The 20,691-nt window shown below is 55.2% G+C and overlaps 1 protein-coding gene across 1 annotated transcript; it reads right to left on the bottom strand.

The window, feature by feature from the left end:
* Positions 1–424: 424 nt before the first annotated feature.
* Positions 425–20,613, bottom strand: LOC130380824 (uncharacterized). Its single transcript, XM_056588175.1, has 10 exons — positions 20,357–20,613; positions 19,207–19,352; positions 17,415–17,496; positions 17,188–17,323; positions 15,830–16,035; positions 15,443–15,582; positions 8,201–8,342; positions 6,801–7,082; positions 708–6,696; positions 425–624 (listed from the first exon to the last, which is right to left on the bottom strand). The coding sequence occupies exons 1-10, from the start codon at positions 20,483–20,485 to the stop codon at positions 614–616; spliced, it is 7,263 nt and encodes a 2,420-aa protein (XP_056444150.1). The 5' UTR covers positions 20,486–20,613; the 3' UTR covers positions 425–613.
* Between the last annotated feature and the right edge of the window lie 78 nt (positions 20,614–20,691).

The raw sequence follows: 20,691 nt of genomic DNA, 5'->3' as shown, positions 1-20,691 counted from the left end.
CCCTTTGATAAGAGGCCCTGTGGTGACCACTGCTCTCGCTGGCGGTCGTCGGTACTGCAGTAGAACCAGAACGTCTCCCCCACTTGATCCACTCACTGTTGAGGCCTACGGTGAGTCTAGTGCAAGCTCCTCCCCCTGAAGGTTTAAATAATTGATGAAACGCGGCAGAATCACCGTTGGTTTACATTATTACAAAATATTTCAAGTATCAACGCGGAATAAAATAACCAAAAGGAAGGTCAGTCGACTGCCTAGTGCAAAACGCAAAACGTGAAGGAGGTGTTATGGCTTCAGTCTCTTTCACAGCTTTCTGCAGCCGGGACGCGTCCGTCCGGCCAGGCACTTTAATACTACATCTCTACGCCCGCCCCCCCCCCCCCCCCATTACCCCCCCTCCCCCCATAACCCAATGTCTCCGCCGCCCTCCAGCCCCCAGGTGTGTGCCGGCCCCGGTCTCGCCGTGGTCCTGGTGTCCCGCCCTCCAGCCCCCAGGTGTGTGCCGGCCCCGGTCTCGCCGTGGTCCTGGTGTCCCGCCCTCCAGCCCCCAGGTGTGTGCCGGCCCCGGTCTCGCCGTGGTCCAGGTGTCCCGGCCTCCAGGTGACTCCCGGGACGCTCAGCTGTCGTCTGCGGGGGGGGGGACATGACGTCAGCAGACGGTATCTCAGGCTATCTGACGGTGTCCGGGGGTCTACAGGCCACACACTCACCTTCGTCGGAGTCGAAGCCGAACATGCCGGAGCAGCGGTGGTCCCGGAGGTGCGCCTGCAGCTCGTCCTGCCGCAGGAAGGAGCTGAAGCAGCTGGGGCAGCGCGTGGCGGCGGCCTGGGGCTCCGGGCTCCTGGGGGCCGCCGAGCGGAACATGGACATGTGCTTGCGGCGCTTGGGCATGTTGGTGAAGCGCTCGTCCAGGTAGGTGGTGGGCGGGGCGCGGAAGTAGTTCTTGCGGTAGGAGGGGGGCGTGGCCTCGTCCGCGGCCCTCCGCTTCACGGCGGCCGCTCCGTTGATCAGCACCGTGTAGCCGACACCGTCGCCCGCGCCCCGCTGATGGGGGCCAGCGGGGGAGGGCTCGGTGGCGGGGGCCTCCTGTGGAGTATCACACGTCTGGGTGACGGCTGTAACCTCCGTTGCCTTGGCAACCGCTGTAACCTCTGTTGCCTTGGCGACGGAGTGAGCTTTTGTTGCCTTGGCGACGGAGGGAGCTTTCGGTGCCTTGGCGACCGCGGTTGATTTTGTGACCTTGGCGACGGAGGGAGCTCTCTTTGCCTTGGTGACGGAGGAAGCTTTCGTTGCCTTGGTGACCGAGGCAGTTTCTGTTGTCTTGGTGACTGAGGCAGTTTTTGTTGCCTTGGTGACCGAGGCAGTTTTTATTGCCTTGGTGACCGAGGCAGTTTTTGTTACCTTGCCGACTTTGAGATCTTTCATTTTGGTCTGAGTTCCGCACTTTGATTTAGGTGCGTTGCCGGTAGAGGCTGCTTTGGACTTTGGACCGCTGTTTAAATGGGCAACCCTTCCCTTCTTTACCAAATCAACATCGGAATTCTTTGGAGCAGCTGAAATAGGTTTGTGTTTTTTGGACGCTTGATGTATTTTCAGCTGTTCCTGGTCTGGAGAGGCCAAAGGAGCCGACTGTTCCTGGTCTAAAGGTGCCGACTGTTCCTGGTCTAAAGGCCCTGACTGTTCCTGGTCTGGAGAGGCAGACTGTTCCTGGTCTAAAGGAGCCGACTGTTCCTGGTCTAAAGGAGCCGACTGTTCCTGGTCTAAAGGAGCCGACTGTTCCTGGTCTAAAGGAGCCGACTGTTCCTGGTCTAAAGGAGCCAACTGTTCCTGGTCTAAAGGAGCCGACTGTTCCTGGTCTAAAGGAGCCAACTGTTCCTGGTCTAAAGGAGCCAACTCTTCCTGGTCCACAGAGGCCAAAGGAGCAGACTGTTCTTGTTCTTGGTCCAAAAGAGCCGACTGTTCTTGGTCTAAAGGAGCCGACTGTTCTTGTTCTGTAGAGGTCAAAGAAGCCGACTGTTCTTGTTCTGTAGAGGTCAAAGAAGCCGACTGTTCTTGTTCTGTATAGGTCAAAGAAGACGACTGTTCTTGTTCTGTAGAGGTCAAAGAAGACGACTGTTCTTGCTTTTTAGAGGCCAAAGAAGCCGACTCTTCCTGGTCTAAAGGTGCAGACGCTTTCTGGTCTAAAGGAGCCGACGCTTCCTGGTCTAAAGGAGCCGACGCTTCCTGGTCTAAAGGAGCCGACGCTTCCTGGTCTAAAGGAGCCGACGCTTCCTGGTCTAAAGGAGCCGACTCTTCCTGGTCTAAAGGAGCCGACTCTTCCTGGTCTAAATGAGCCGACTCTTTCTGGTCTAAATGAGCCGACTCTTTCTGGTCTAAAGGAGCCGACTGTTCCTGGTATAGAGGTGCCGACTGTTCCTGGTCTAAAGTTGCCGACTGTTCCTGGTCTAAAAGAACACACTGTTCCTGGTCTAAAAGAACACACTGTTCCTGGTCTAAAAGAACAGACTGTTCCTGGTCTAAAAGAACAGACTGTTCCTGGTCTAAAGGAGCCGACTGTTCCTGGTCTAAAGTTGCAGACTGTTCCTGGTCTAAAGTTGCCGACTGTTCCTGGTCTAAAGTTGCAGACTGTTCCTGGTCTAAAGGAGCAGACTGTTCCTGGTCTAAAGGTGCAGACTGTTCCTGGTCTAAAGGAGCCAACTGTTCCTGGTCTAAAGGTGCAGACTGTTCCTGGTCTAAAGGAGCCAAGTGTTCCTGGTCTAAATGAGCCGACTCTTCCTGGTCTAAAAGAACAGACTGTTCCTGGTATAGAGGTGCCGACTGTTCCTGGTCTAAAGTAGCCGACTGTTCCTGGTCTAAAGGTGCAGACTGTTCCTGGTCTAAAGGTGCAGACTGTTCCTGGTCTAAAGGAGCCGACTGTTCCTGGTCTATAGGTGCAGACTGTTCCTGGTCTAAAGGTGCAGACTGTTCCTGGTCTAAAGGTGCAGACTGTTCCTGGTCTAAAGTTGCCGACTGTTCCTGGTCTAAAGGAGCCGACTCTTTCTGGTCAAAAGTTGAAGACTGTTCCTGGTCTAAAAGAGTCAACTGTTCCTGGTCTAAAGGAGCCAACTGTTCCTGGTCTAAAGGAGCCAACTGTTTCTGGTCTAAAGGAGCCAACTGTTTCTGGTCTAAAGTTGCTGACTGTTCCTGGTCTAAAGGAGCCGACTCTTTCTGGTCAAAAGTTGAAGACTGTTCCTGGTCTAAAAGAGTCAACTGTTCCTGGTCTAAAGGAGCCAACTGTTCCTGGTCTAAAGGAGCCAACTGTTCCTGGTCTAAAGGAGCCGACTGTTCCTGGTCTAAAGGAGCCGACTGTTCCTGGTCTAAAGGAGCCAACTGTTCCTGGTCTAAAGGAGCCAACTGTTTCTGGTCTAAAGGAGCCGACTGTTCCTGGTCTAAAGGAGCCAACTGTTCCTGGTCTAAAGGAGCCGACTTTTCCTGTTCTTTAGAGGTCAAAGGAGGCGACTCTTCGTGGAACGTTGAGGTCAACCTTGATTTGTGATAGGACTGCCGTTCTTCCGCCAAAATGAGTCCAGCTTCCCGTTTGCGAGCTGGTTTCTGAACAGCTGATGTCGTACTCGCCTCCGTCAACGGCGCGGGAGGATTTTTCGTTTTGTGGCCATCGGTGTCGAGTTTGACCGGCCTGCCGCTGAGACCCCGTCTCATCCTGTTGCCGCTGGCGACCGGGGCTGGCTGAATGGGCTCAGCTCTTTGTCTCGAAGGCGTTCTCCTCTGCTTGTGTGAGGCCGCACTGCGGGGTCCGGCTGCGCAATGGGCGGGACCCTGAACCCGCCTGGAACCTGGAGACCTCCTCGTCCCCGAACCCCCCGCTCTGACCTCCGAGTGAGGCTCCGCCTCCGCGGCCCGCTCGCTGACCTTCAGGCGACTCTTGGCCCGCGCGGGGGTAGCCTGAGCGGGGTCCGGCCTGGCCCCCGTCCTCCTGGCCCCGGGGTCTGCCGCCCCGCGAGCCTCGGCCGGCTCGGCGTCGCCGCCGGCGGTGTAGTGCTCCCGCTCGTGGAGGTTCAGCGCCCAGAGGCAGATGAAGAGGCGCGAGCAGCCGGGCACGCAGCAGCCGGCCTGCAGGGGGCGGTGCCTCCGGGAGTGGCGCCTCATCTCCATGCCCGTCCGGAAGCGCGCCCCGCAGCCCCGGTGGAGGCAGGGGTGGCGCGGGGCGAGGCGGTGGCGCTCTACGTGGTGCCGGTAGTGCTGGAAGCTCCAGAGCACACGCAGGCACACGCTGCACTGCCCGTCGAACGCGCTGAAGGCCAGCCGCAGGGGGGCGTGGTCGCGGGGGTGGGCCTCCAGCGCGTGGTACAGCAGCGCCACCGAGCTCCGGGATAGGGCGGCGCGCCAGGGGCAGCCCGCTACCGGGCAGCAGGTCTCCGCGGCGACCGCAGACCCCGCTTCCAGACGTCCAGCGGTTTGTGTGGACGGCCGGGGGGGCTCGCTGGGCGGGGGGTCTGTTGTCGCAGGTTTATCCTCTAGGACCGGCAGGGGGGGGCGCTGCTGGTGGGGGGCGGGGCCCTTCAGGTGTCCGTTGACCTTGGCACCGGGCGAGGGGGCCGGACTTCCCTTCGAGACGCTGCCGTCGGAGCGTAACCGCCTGGATCCGGAGGGGGAACACGCGGCCGAGGCAGCGGGGGTTAGGGGTGTCCTGGGTCGCCTCTGGCCGCCTGCTGCTTGCGGCGGGCCTGTGCTCCGGAGCGCCTCGCTCCCCTCCCGACGGCCGCCGCCTCGCTCCTCGCGCTCGGCCTCCCGTCTCTTCAGCGCGTCGATGTGCTCCGACACGTGCAGCATGGCCAGGTGGCCGTGCTTCAGCGGCGTGCGGCAGAACATGCACTGGTGTCTGCGGTAGTGGAACATGGCGTGCACCGCCACGCGCTTGCCCCTGAACACCTTATCGCAGAGGCTGCAGCGGTGCTCCAGGCGCGGCTCACCGGACCCCGCCTCCCGGGCCCGCTCCTCCCCGGAGCCCGGCGCGCTGGGCGAACACGCGGACCGGTCCGGGGGCGAGTCCGGGCCGCTGCCCAGCGAAGGGCTCCGCTGCGCGGGGAGGCTCCGCTCCTCCACGGCCTCCCCCGAGGCCTCGGGGACGGACTGAGGCGCCAGCGCGCTCACCGTCTCCGACAGCAACCGCAGCCCATGCAGGTCCTCCTCGCCGCGGCGGCCGAGGGGGTCCGAGGCCCCGCATGCGGCCGCGTCTCCTCCGTGTCGGCCGCCGTCGTGTCGGGCCTCGGCCGAGGGACCGTCAGCCGCAGCGTCGGTCCGGGCGGGTTCCGACACGTCTCCGGGTTGCAAGGCGGCCAAGTCTTTGCGAGCATTCGAAGGGCCGACCTCACGGGCTCCGTTATCTAATGAGGGCTTTGTGTCGGCATCGGGGCTGGGGCTCCGGGCCGTCTTTACAGCCGTACACCCAGGTGCCAGGGGGCGCTGCCCGACGGGGCTGGCTTTGTTATCCGCCGGCCGCGAGCCCGCACTAAGGGCCTGAGCGTGGGCCCGGCCCCCCAGCTGGGACTGGCCGGCTCTGGTCCTGACCGGCGCGTGGGAGGCGATGGTCACCTTCATCTCCACCAGGGGCTTGCTGCGGGGCACGCGGGGCCTGCCCTTGGTGGGAGGAGCCTGGGAGGAGGAGCGCGTGACCACCGAGGGCGCGCTCTGGACCTCGCCGGTCGCCGCCGCCGCCAGGTGCTTGTTGCGGCGCGAGTAGCAGTGGAGTTGCCGCGCCAGCGAGACCTGGTCCGACGCCCGGATGACGACATGCTTCAGGCGGGGGGGGCGGTCCGCCGGCTGGGGCCCGGGCGGCCAGGGCGACGGCGGGTACGGCAGCGCCGGGGGCAGGCCGTTCCTCCGGCTCTCCTCGGTGAAGATGTCCGTCAGCTCGTTGTCGGGCAGAGAGAGCTCCAGGACGACGCGGGCGGGCGAGGCGGGCCGCAGGTAGTCCAGCGAGAGGCCCTTCAGGTGCCGGGTCAGGCTTTGTTTGTCCTTGGCGTCGGTCCTGGGCGGAGCGGAGGCGCTCCTTTTGACCAGCGCCCGGGCCTGCGCCTGCTGCTCCTCCTCCTGCTCCTGCTGACGCCGTTTCCTCCGGAGCTTCTTCCCCTCGCGGCGGGCGTCCATCTCCAGCGTTCCCGAGTCCTCCAGGAGCCAGCGGGGCGTGCGGATCCGGCGCTTGGGGCAGTTCTTCTCCGAGAAGCGCGTGATGCGGCGCGGCTCCCCGCGGCCCGAGGGGAACCCGTCGTTGGTTCTGCCCGGCTGCCAGCAGGAGCGCCGGAGGAACTCCCCCGACTCCCTCGGGGGCGGGGCCGTCCTCGGGGGCGGGGCCGTCCTCGGGGGCGCGGCCGTCCTCGGGGGCGCGGCCGTCCTCGGGGCGTGTTTGGTTTTGTTTCTCAGCGAGGCGTGGCCGGGCGGCGGAGCGGGACCACGGCAGAGCCTCGTCCGTTTGGACGCCGTGCCGTTCTCCGGGCGTTTCCTGCTGTCCGGCCGTTGGGGGGCGGTGGCCGTGGGGGGCGGGGGGGCGGCGGGGCGGACCTCTCTGGTGCAGCGCACCTCCTCCGGCCCCTCCTCCCTGGCAGCCCGCTGCTCCTCCCCGCTGAGGAGCTTCTGGCAGTGGGACCGGATGGCCGCCACGTTCCAGAACTCCGGGTCGAAGACCAGGTCCTTCTTCAGGGCCTGAGGACAAACAGAACGGGGGGGTGAGACACCGGGGGGGTGAGACACCGGGGGGGTGAGACACCGGGGGGGCCGACCTACGGTCTACGGTTGAAGGGCGGTACCTGCAGGAGGTCAAAGCGCAGGTGGTTCCCGACAGGTGTGGCCTCGGCGTGGTACTCCTGGTCAGGCAGCGAGTAGAGCCGGACCGCCGTGCGGTAGGCGCCCAGGCTGCGGTCCTGGAAGAAGACCAGCAGCGCACAGGCCCGGCACACCTCCAGGTCCCGGGGCAGCAGGCCCGCCACCGCCTTGTGGATCAGGGACCGGGCGGCGCCGTCCGGCAGCAGACCGGAGCCCAGCGCCCGGGAGCACAGCTCCACGCAGAACGGCAGGCCGCCATCGCCCAGCTACAGGGAGGAGGAGAGGGGCAGGTTACCGGAGGGGAGGGGGTGGAGAGGAGAGGGGCAGGTTACCGGAGGGGAGGGGAGGGGAGGAGGAGAGGGGCAGGTTACCGGAGGGGAGGGGAGGGGAGGAGGGGAGGGGAGGAGGAGAGGGGCAGGTTACCGGAGGGGAGGGGGAGAGGGGAGGAGGAGAGGGGCAGCTTACCGGAGGGGAGGAGGAGGTGGAGAGGAGAGGGGAGGAGGAGAGGGGAGGAGGGGAGAGGAGAGGAGAGGAGAGGAGGGGAGGGGAGGAGGAGAGGGGCAGGTTACCGGAGGGGAGGAGGAGGTGGAGAGGAGAGGGGAGGAGGGGAGAGGAGGGGAGAGGAGAGGAGAGGAGAGGAGAGGAGGAGAGGGGAGGAGGGGAGAGGAGAGGAGAGGAGGAGGAGAGGGGAGGAGGAGAGGTGGGGAGGAGGAGAGGAGGGGAGAGGAGGGAGGAGGAGGGGAGAGGAGGGAGGAGGAGGGGAGGAGGAGGAGATGAGGGGAGGAGGGGAGGAGGAGGAGATGAGGGGAGGAGGGGAGGAGGAGGAGATGAGGGGAGGAGGAGAGGAGGGGAGGAGGGGGGAGGGAGGAGAGGAGGGGGGGAGGGAGGAGAAGTTACCGGAGGAGGAGGAGGACAGGAGTGAGGAGAGTAGGGCTTAGAGAGAGAGGATGGGAGGAGAGGAGTGAGGGAAGAGGGGAGAGCAGAGGGAGGAGAGAAGGCTGAGATAAGGTGTGGAGGAGGGGGAGGAGGAGGAGGAGGAGGAGGAGGGGGAGGGAGCAGGAGGAGGAGGGGGAGGAGGAGGAGAGGGAGCAGGAGGAGGAGGGGAGGAGGAGGGGGAGGAGGAGGAGGGGGAGGGAGCAGGAGGAGGAGGGAGCAGGAGGAGGAGGGGGAGGGAGCAGGAGGAGGAGGGGGAGGAGGAGGAGGAGGAGGAGGAGGAGGAGGAGGAGGAGGAGGAGGAGGAGGAGGAGGAGGAGGAGGAGGAGGAGAGGGAGCAGGAGAGGGAGCAGGAGGGGGAGGAGGAGGAGGAGGAGGAGGAGGAGGAGGAGGAGGAGGAGGAGGAGGAGGAGGAGGAGGAGGAGGAGGAGCAGCAGCAGCGCGGCCTCACCTCCTCCAGGAGCACCCTGATGAAGGGGAAGATGGCGGTGGCGTCGGTGGCCTCCTGGAGGAGCTGTCGGCTCTCCTCCAGCAGCTCCGGTCCTGAGGTCTGCAGCCTGCGATGGAGCGCACCCCACACGCACACCAGCTGGCTGCAACACACACAGTGTATACACATTACACACAACGTACACACATCACACACACACACACACACACACACACACACCAGCTGGCTGCAACACACACAGTGTACACACATTACACACAACGTACACACATCACACACACACACACACACACACAATGTACACACACACACACACACACACACCAGCTGGCTGCAACACACACAGTGTACACACATTACACACAACGTACACACATCACACACACACACACACACACACACACACACACCAGCTGGCTGCAACACGGTGTACACACATTACACACAACGTACACACATCACACACACACACACACACAATGCACACACACACACACACACACACACACACCAGCTGGCTGCAACACACACAGTGTACACACATTACACACACACAATGTACACACATCACACACACAACGTACACACACACAACGTACACACATTACACACACACACACACAATGTACACACACACACCAGCTGGCTGCAACACAGTGTACACACATTACACACAACGTACACACATCACACACACACAATGTACACACACACACACACACACACCAGCTGGCTGCAACACACACAGTGTACACACATTACACACACACAATGTACACACATCACACACACAACGTACACACACACACACACACAACGTACACACATTACACACACACACACACAATGTACACACACACACACACACCAGCTGGCTGCAACACACAGTGTACACACATCACACACACACAATGTACACACATTACACACACACACACAATGTACACACAACGTACACACACACACACACAGACACATCAGCTGCCTGCAACGCACATCAAACACACAATGTTCAAACACACATTACACAATATGTCAACACATTACACACAACAGCTGCCTACAACACACACACCCACAACGTAAACACATTACACACAATGTACACACACACACATACACATACCAGCTGCCTGCAACACACACACACAAAACAATATGTACATGCATTACACAACATGTACACACATTACACAATATGTAACGTTCAAACAATACACACACACACTGCCCAATCTGCCAACACTCGCGACCCCCATGATGGCAGAGGGAGGGTTATTTTGAAATAATCTTAATAATATTCTGTAATTAAAAAAAAATACATTACTTATGGCAAATTCTAATCTAATAGACTATCAATTTTTAACATTAAACAAAATTCACTCAACTCTTTTCCCTTTTGAAAAAGTGGAGCACTATCGCCAAAGGGCTCTTCAAGATGCAGATAAAAACTGCAAAACAATGAACAACTTCTCTGGACTTCATTAAAAAGGCCTTAATGCCTTCAGAAATGGTTTCGTCTGTTTCAGTTAAATCCAAATCATGTATTTTAACGTCTGGCCTTGGTGCCCTGGCATGGGGCCTTGGTCCTGAAAGCACGAAATACCAGGCCTTCACACAAAGTACACTCACACACACACACACACATTACACACAACACACACACACAACGCACACACACATTACACACAACGCACACACACATTACACACAACGCACACACACTTTACACACAACGCACACACACTTTACACACAACGCACACACACTTTACACACAACGCACACACACTTTACACACAACGCACACACACTTTACACACACTTTACACACACTTTACACACAACGCACACACACTTTACACACACTTTACACACAACGCACACACACTTTACACACACTTTACACACAACGCACACACACTACACACTTTACACACACTTTACACACTACACACTTTACACACACTTTACACACAACGCACACACACTTTACACACAACGCACACACACTTTACACACAACGCACACACACTTTACACACAACGCACACACACTTTACACACAACGCACACACACTTTACACACAACGCACACACACAACGCACACACTTTACACACAACGCACACACTTTACACACAACGCACACACACACAACGCACACACTTTACACACAACGCACACACTTTACACACAACGCACACACACTTTACACACACACACTTTACACACAACGCACACACACTTTACACACAACGCACACACACAACGCACACACACAACGCACACACACTTTACACACAACGCACACACACTTTACACAACGCACACACACTTTACACAACGCACACACACAACGCACACACACTTTACACACAACGCACACACACTTTACACACAACGCACACACACTTTACACACAACGCACACACACTTTACACACAACGCACACACACTTTACACACAACGCACACACACTTTACACACAACGCACACACACTTTACACACAACGCACACACACAACGTACACACATTACACACAACGTAAACACAACATACACACTTTACACACACCGTAAACACAACGTACACACTTTACACACACCGTAAACACAACGTACACACTTTACACACACCGTAAACACAACGTACACACTTTACACACACCGTAAACACAACGTACACACTTTACACACACCGTAAACACAACGTACACACTTTACACACAACGTACACACAACGTAAACACAACGTACACACTTTACACACAACGTACACACTTTACACACAACGTACACACTTTACACACAACGTACACACTTTACACACAACGTACACACTTTACACACAACGTACACACTTTACACACAACGTACACACTTTACACACAACGTAAACACAACGTACACACATTACACACAACGTACACACATTACACACAACGTAAACACAACGTACACACTTTACACACAACGTAAACACAACGTACACACATTACACACAACGTAAACACAACGTACACACTTTACACACAACGTAAACACAACGTACACACTTTACACACAACGTAAACACAACGTACACACTTTACACACAACGTAAACACAACGTACACACTTTACACACAACGTAAACACAACGTACACACTTTACACACAACGTAAACACAACGTAGACACTTTACACACAACGTAAACACAACGTAGACACTTTACACACAACGTAAACACAACGTAGACACTTTACACACAACGTAAACACAACGTACACACTTTACACACAACGTAAACACAACGTACACACTTTACACCCAACGTAAACACAACGTACACACTTTACACCCAACGTAAACACAACGTAAACACTTTACAACCAACGTAAACACAACATACACACAACATGCACTGTACACACAACGTAAACACAACATACACACTTTACACACAACGTAAACACAACATAAACACTTTACACCCAACGTAAACACAACATACACACAACGTAAACACAACATACACACTTTACAGTACACACAACGTAAACACAACATACACACTTTACACCCAGCGTGAACAAAAGGTAAACACAGCTGAGGTCTGCAGCCTGCGATGGAGCGCACCCCACACGCACACCAGCTGGCTGCAACACACACAGTGTATACACATTACACACAACGTACACACATCACACACACACACACACACACACACACCAGCTGGCTGCAACACACACAGTGTACACACATTACACACAACGTACACACATCACACACACACACACACACACACAATGTACACACACACACACACACACACACCAGCTGGCTGCAACACACACAGTGTACACACATTACACACAACGTACACACATCACACACACACACACACACACACACACACACACCAGCTGGCTGCAACACGGTGTACACACATTACACACAACGTACACACATCACACACACACACACACACAATGCACACACACACACACACACACACACACACCAGCTGGCTGCAACACACACAGTGTACACACATTACACACACACAATGTACACACATCACACACACAACGTACACACACACAACGTACACACATTACACACACACACACACAATGTACACACACACACCAGCTGGCTGCAACACAGTGTACACACATTACACACAACGTACACACATCACACACACACAATGTACACACACACACACACACACACACCAGCTGGCTGCAACACACACAGTGTACACACATTACACACACACAATGTACACACATCACACACACAACGTACACACACACACACACACAACGTACACACATTACACACACACACACACACACAATGTACACACACACACACACACCAGCTGGCTGCAACACACAGTGTACACACATCACACACACACAATGTACACACATTACACACACACACACAATGTACACACAACGTACACACACACACACACAGACACATCAGCTGCCTGCAACGCACATCAAACACACAATGTTCAAACACACATTACACAATATGTCAACACATTACACACAACAGCTGCCTACAACACACACACCCACAACGTAAACACATTACACACAATGTACACACACACACATACACATACCAGCTGCCTGCAACACACACACACAAAACAATATGTACATGCATTACACAACATGTACACACATTACACAATATGTAACGTTCAAACAATACACACACACACTGCCCAATCTGCCAACACTCGCGACCCCCATGATGGCAGAGGGAGGGTTATTTTGAAATAATCTTAATAATATTCTGTAATTAAAAAAAAATACATTACTTATGGCAAATTCTAATCTAATAGACTATCAATTTTTAACATTAAACAAAATTCACTCAACTCTTTTCCCTTTTGAAAAAGTGGAGCACTATCGCCAAAGGGCTCTTCAAGATGCAGATAAAAACTGCAAAACAATGAACAACTTCTCTGGACTTCATTAAAAAGGCCTTAATGCCTTCAGAAATGGTTTCGTCTGTTTCAGTTAAATCCAAATCATGTATTTTAACGTCTGGCCTTGGTGCCCTGGCATGGGGCCTTGGTCCTGAAAGCACGAAATACCAGGCCTTCACACAAAGTACACTCACACACACACACACACATTACACACAACACACACACACAACGCACACACACATTACACACAACGCACACACACATTACACACAACGCACACACACTTTACACACAACGCACACACACTTTACACACAACGCACACACACTTTACACACAACGCACACACACTTTACACACAACGCACACACACTTTACACACACTTTACACACACTTTACACACAACGCACACACACTTTACACACACTTTACACACAACGCACACACACTTTACACACACTTTACACACAACGCACACACACTACACACTTTACACACACTTTACACACTACACACACTTTACACACAACGCACACACACTTTACACACAACGCACACACACTTTACACACAACGCACACACACTTTACACACAACGCACACACACTTTACACACAACGCACACACACTTTACACACAACGCACACACACTTTACACACAACGCACACACACTTTACACACAACGCACACACACAACGCACACACTTTACACACAACGCACACACTTTACACACAACGCACACACACACAACGCACACACTTTACACACAACGCACACACTTTACACACAACGCACACACACTTTACACACACACACTTTACACACAACGCACACACACTTTACACACAACGCACACACACAACGCACACACACAACGCACACACACTTTACACACAACGCACACACACTTTACACAACGCACACACACTTTACACAACGCACACACACAACGCACACACACTTTACACACAACGCACACACACTTTACACACAACGCACACACACTTTACACACAACGCACACACACTTTACACACAACGCACACACACTTTACACACAACGCACACACACTTTACACACAACGCACACACACTTTACACACAACGCACACACACTTTACACACAACGCACACACACAACGTACACACATTACACACAACGTAAACACAACATACACACTTTACACACACCGTAAACACAACGTACACACTTTACACACACCGTAAACACAACGTACACACTTTACACACACCGTAAACACAACGTACACACTTTACACACACCGTAAACACAACGTACACACTTTACACACAACGTACACACAACGTAAACACAACGTACACACTTTACACACAACGTACACACTTTACACACAACGTACACACTTTACACACAACGTACACACTTTACACACAACGTACACACTTTACACACAACGTACACACTTTACACACAACGTACACACTTTACACACAACGTACACACTTTACACACAACGTACACACTTTACACACAACGTAAACACAACGTACACACATTACACACAACGTACACACATTACACACAACGTAAACACAACGTACACACTTTACACACAACGTAAACACAACGTACACACATTACACACAACGTAAACACAACGTACACACATTACACACAACGTAACACAACGTAGACACTTTACACACAACGTAAACACAACGTAGACACTTTACACACAACGTAAACACAACGTAGACACTTTACACACAACGTAAACACAACGTAGACACTTTACACACAACGTAAACACAACGTAGACACTTTACACACAACGTAAACACAACGTAGACACTTTACACACAACGTAAACACAACGTAGACACTTTACACACAACGTAAACACAACGTACACACTTTACACACAACGTAAACACAACGTACACACTTTACACACAACGTAAACACAACGTACACACTTTACACCCAACGTAAACACAACGTACACACTTTACACCCAACGTAAACACAACGTAAACACTTTACAACCAACGTAAACACAACATACACACAACATGCACTGTACACACAACGTAAACACAACATACACACTTTACACACAACGTAAACACAACATAAACACTTTACACCCAACGTAAACACAACATACACACAACGTAAACACAACATACACACTTTACAGTACACACAACGTAAACACAACATACACACTTTACAGTACACACAACGTAAACACAACATACACACTTTACACCCAGCGTGAACAAAAGGTAAACACAGCGTTGTGCGAGGGCACCGACCGTAGACAGGGGGCGTGTCCTCCACTGACCAGCTGACTCCGGAGCCCCGCCCTGCAGAGGCGGAGCAGCACCGCCTCCTCCTCCCGCTGCTCCATCCCAAACACCACCTGCACCACCTCCCCCTCGCCCAGCGCGCACACCTGGAGAAACACACACCATCATCACCATCATCACCACCTTCTGCTCCTCCTCGACCACCACCTCCTGCTTCACCACCTCCACCTTCTGCTCCTCCTCCTCCACCTCCACCTAGCCCACCACCTCCACCTTCTGCTCCCCCACCTAGCCCACCACCTCCTCCTCCTTCTTCTTCAACCCCCTCCTCCTCCTCCCCCCCCCCCACCTCTCTGCGCAGCCCCCCCCCCCCGCCCCCTCTCTCCCCCCCACCTCTTTGTGCAGCTGCTCCGTCCGCTCCGTGGTGCAGAGGGCGGCGAGGTGCACCTGCAGGAAGAAGGCCCGTTGCCGTGACGGCGTGCGGGCGGCGGCACAGCGGTGGGCGAGGGCGGCGGCCTCCTGGCCCCGCCCCGCCGCCAGCAGGTAGCGAACCCTCAGCTCCAGGAAGAGGGGCGGCTCCGAGCCCAGGAAGAGGTCCACTGGGAGGGGGGGGGGGGGAGAGGGGGAGGAGGAGGGGGAGGGAGGGAGGAGGAGGAGGGGGAGGGAGGAGGAGGGAGGGAGGGAGAGGAGGGAGGGGGAGGAGGAGGAGGAGGAGTAGTGGGGGGGAGGAGTGGGGGGGAGGGAGGGGGAGGAGGAGGAGGAGGGGGAGGACAGGAGGAGGAGGGAGGAGCAGAGGAAGAGATGAAGTCATCCGACTGATTCAACGACCAATCAGCTGCTTACCGTTCACAGCGCCATGTTCAGCGACCTCTTCGGACCCGGCTCTTCTCCCGTGGGTTGGTGGATCCGACTCGCTAACGTGCGGCAAAACGCTAACCTCGGAACGCAGGCATTTGATCGGCTGAGCTGCGTCCCGCAAGAGGACTTAATGCATGCGAGAGCAGTTGTCTCGTAACCTAAAGGTTGCTAGTTCGATCCCCGGCTCCTCCTAGCTGAGTGTTGATGTGTCCCTGAGCGAGACACTGAACCCTAACTGCTCCTGCCGTCGGTGTGTCAATGTGTGTATCAACCGATGTAAGTCGCTTTAGATAAAAGCGTCTGCTAAATGCCCTGCAGGTAAACTGTAAAAGCAGCATCCTGGTATTCTACATGAAAGCGGGGGGGAAATTATTTTGCACTGCATGCAACGTTGTGGTGGAACATAAGCGGAAATCTTCCATTGATGAGCATTTTGCCACCGCGAAACATAACTGCAGAACTGCAGGCAGGACGTCAGACGACGAGGCAGATCGCTATGACAGAGGCTGTGGCATCCAAGTCGATTGCCAGCGCGGAAAGAACCAAGAATCAATTATTCATAGGACCATTTCTCAGTGTTTTTGTTCTTTTAATTACGTTTTTTTTTCTGTAATAACTTAATATTTAACAAATTACTCAAAATTGCAGTAATTACTCTTATCGCAACTTTCACCTCCTCGTAATCGCAACAAAAACATTAAAAACACCGCAACTTTCATCGCAACTTTTTGGAAAAGCTCACGCACCATCAGGCATTTTAGGCCTCAACCATCTCAAATCAGCCCTGCGAAACCCTGGAGGGGCCGGTATAGGAACCCCCGTGTTCAGCCCCCCTCGGGGTAGGCCCGTCAGACGGACTCTGGGGGGGGGGGGGGGGGGGGGGGGGGTCCCACCTTGGCTCTGAGGGACCTCGGCCTCGCGCAGCACGGCCTGGAGGACCCCGTTCCCCCAGGGCCCCCCGTCCTGGAGCAGAGCCTTCAGCCGCAGCAGGTAGACGTTAGGGTGGCGGGCCAGGGCCAGGTGGCACTCCTAGGAGAGGAACCAAGGACACAGGGACCAGTGAGGACAGAGGGGAAGGGTACTGACCTGGAGGGTGAGGGTGAGGGGGGAGGGTACTGACCTGGAGGGTGAGGGTGAGGGGGGGGAGGGCCTCCTGGATGAACTCCTTCTGGTCCAAGAACAGCAGCAGCTCAAACACACTCCTGAGGACACAACTCCCAGTTAGTACTGGTACTGAACACACAACTCCCAGTTAGTACTGGTACTGAACACACAACTCCCAGTTAGTACTGGTAATGAACACACAACTCCCAGTTAGTACTGGTAATGAACACACAACTCCCAGTTAGTACTGGTACTGAACACACAACTCCCAGTTAGTACTGGTACTGAACACACTCCTGAGGACACAACTCCCAGTTAGTACTGGTAATGAACACACAACTCCCAGTTAGTACTGGTACTAAACACACAACTCCCAGTTAGTACTGGTACTGGTACTACTGGTACTGAACACACTCATGAGGACACAACTCCCAGTTAGTACTGGTACTGAACACACAACTCCCAGTTAGTACTGGTACTGAACACACAACTCCCAGTTAGTACTGGTACTACTGATACTGGTACTGAACACACAACTCCCAGTTAATGTGTGAGAGCTCACAGGGCGAACGAGCTGAGGATGTGAGTGAGTGACTGGGTGAGAGGGTGAATGAGTGAGTCAGTGAGTGAGTGAGAGGGCGACTGGCTGAGTGAGTGACTGGGTGAGAGGGTGAATGAGTGAGTCAGTGAGCGTGTGAGTGAGAGGCTGACTGGCTGAGTGAGTGACTGGGTGAGCGGGTGAATGAGTGAGTCAGTGAGCGTGTGAGTGAGAGGCTGACTGGCTGAGTGAGTGACTGGGTGAGAGGGTGAATGAGTGAGTCAGTGAGCGTGTGAGTGAGAGGCTGACTGGCTGAGTGAGTGACTGGGTGAGAGGGTGAATGAGTGAGTCAGTGAGCGTGTGAGTGAGAGGCTGACTGGCTGAGTGAGTGACTGGGTGAGAGGGTGAATGAATGAGTCAGTGAGCGTGTGAGTGAGAGGCTGACTGGCTGAGTGAGTGACTGGGTGAGAGGGTGAATGAGTGAGTCAGTGAGCGTGTGAGAGGGCGACTGGCTGAGTGAGTGACTGGGTGAGAGGGTGAATGAGTGAGTCAGTGAGTGAGTGAGAGGGCGACTGGCTGAGTGAGTGACTGGGTGAGAGGGTGAATGAGTGAGTGAGTGAGTGAGTGAGAGGGCGACTGGCTGAGTGAGTGACTGGGTGAGAGGGTGAATGAGTGAGTCAGTGAGTGATGGTGTGTCTGTGTGAGTGCGTCAGAGGGTGAGAGGGTAACTGGGTGAGTGTGAGAGGGTGAGTGTGTCAGAGGGCGAGTGTGTGCGAGGGTGAGTGTGTGAGTGCGTCAGAGGGTGAGTGGGTGAGCTCACAGGGCCAGCGAGCTGAGGGCATGAGTGAGTGACTGAGTGAGTGTGTGAGTGTCAGAGGGTGAGTGAGTGACTGGGTGAGTGTGTGAGAGCGTCAGTGGGTGAGTGAGTGCGTCAGAGGGTGAGAGGGTGAGCTCACAGGGCCAGCGAGCTGAGGGCGTGAGTGAGTGACTGGGTGAGTGTGTGAGTGAGTGACTGGGTGAGTGTGTGAGCGTCAGAGGGTGAGTGTGTGAGAGCGTCAGAGGGTGAGTGTGTGAGAGCGTCAGTGGGTGAGTGAGTGCGTCAGAGGGTGAGAGGGTGAGCTCACAGGGCCAGCGAGCTGAGGGTGTGAGTGAGTGACTGGGTGAGTGTGTGAGCGTCAGAGGGTGAGTGTGTGAGAGCATCAGAGGGTGAGTGTGTGAGCGTCAGTGGGTGAGTGGGTGAGTGCGTCAGAGGGTGAGAGGGTGAGCTCACAGGGCCAGCGAGCTGAGGGCGTGCTGCACGTGGTCGCAGTGCGGCGGCAGGAAGGACGAGGCTCTGAAGAAGTAGCACAGCGCCACCTCCAGGACGCGGAGCTGGGGGGCAGGGCCGCCATGGACCCCACAGAACCCCTCCACCATCTGGGGGGGGGGGGGGGGGGAAGAGAGAGAGAGAGAGAGAGACAGAGACAGAGACAGAGAGCAGTAGGTTAACATCCCCCTTCATCCCTCAGTGTTGCTGGTCCATCACATCTCCTCCTCCCCCCCCACCCCCTCGCTCCACCGGTGGGGGGAGAGGCAGCACACCATGGAGACTGAGGCCCAACTGTGGTTCATAGGACCTGGGGGCCGGTCCTCTAACACAGGCTGCCCCTGGGCCTGGGGGGGTTCTGAGAGGGACCGTGGCGCACACACACACCTGACCCCACTGGATCAGAGTGGACGCACACACACCCACTCAAGTAAACACACATTAAACTATACAAATACACACACACACACACTACTGTTGACGTACTGTAGATAGGTCTTGAAGGGTTATCGTACCATTTCGTAGAGGTAGGGTTAAGGGGTGTAACGGGACTGGGCCCAACACTTCACCATACACAGACACAAACACAATACTAGACACACACACTCTAAACTAGTCGACACCGACACACTCAAGACTAAATCACTAGTGGACACACTGTAGACAAGAGGAGTAGGTGAGACACACACACACACACACACACACACTCCAGACTAGTGGACACAAACTCTAGACCAGTGGACACAGAAACACACTCTAGAATTTGAGACACACACACACACACACACACACACACACACACTCTCTCTCTCTAGACTAGTGGACAATGTTTGTAGCCGATACACCGCGGGGTTGCGGTTAGAATGATCCGGTAACGGGCTGTTATGGTCCATGTCGCGGCGTGCCGGCGACACGCAGCCCGGTGTCGTGAGGTTCTGTACGCCGCGCGGGGCTCGCCAGAGGCTCATGGTTAAAGGTCCACGCGCAGCAGCGACTGTTGTACCAGAACAACAAAGTGGAGGAGCTCCGTGCTAGTCGGGTTAGCATTTCTGCTAGCTCCCTGCTACCCGGGGGGGAGGGGTTAGCATGTCGGCTCGCCCCGCGAGCTCCTTACCTTGCAGAAGTCCGCGCAGAACGCGCGGCTGTCGATCTGCGGCGCATGGCGGGAATACTTCACGGACAGGCTCTCGAGACGCCCGTCCAGACCCCGCAGCTCGGGGAGCGTCGCCCCTTCCTCCGCCATAGCGCAGGTCCGGCACTATCGGAGTACGGCGACGTGATGACGCAGCGGCGGGGTGACGACGTAAGGGGTTGGCGTGCACGTCTACGCCGACGCCGCCGCGGTGACGCTCTCTGACCAATCGATTCTATTGATCAGTTGTCGGACGGAGTCCATGAGGAGCAGACAAAGTCGTGTTCTCTCGTCCAATTAATAATATCGCGGTCAAA

The sequence above is a fragment of the Gadus chalcogrammus genome, chromosome 4, assembly GCF_026213295.1.
Source record: "Gadus chalcogrammus isolate NIFS_2021 chromosome 4, NIFS_Gcha_1.0, whole genome shotgun sequence".
NCBI classification, from domain to species: Eukaryota; Metazoa; Chordata; class Actinopteri; order Gadiformes; family Gadidae; genus Gadus; species Gadus chalcogrammus.
Note: the sequence above shows the minus strand (reverse complement) of the source record. Positions and strands in the feature narration are given on the sequence as shown.

Bases quoted from the DNA above. Each gene is read 5' to 3' on its own strand.
- LOC130380824 (XM_056588175.1), bottom strand. From the start codon at position 20,485: ATGGCGGAGGAAGGGGCGACGCTCCCCGAGCTGCGGGGTCTGGACGGG. The intron at 19,353-20,356 runs GTAAGGAGCTCG...CCCCCCCCCCAG, and splicing joins TCTGCGCGGACTTCTGCAAG to ATGGTGGAGGGGTTCTGTGG. The intron at 15,583-15,829 runs GTGGGGGGGAGA...GTGTTTCTCCAG, and splicing joins CGGAGCAGCTGCACAAAGAG to GTGTGCGCGCTGGGCGAGGG.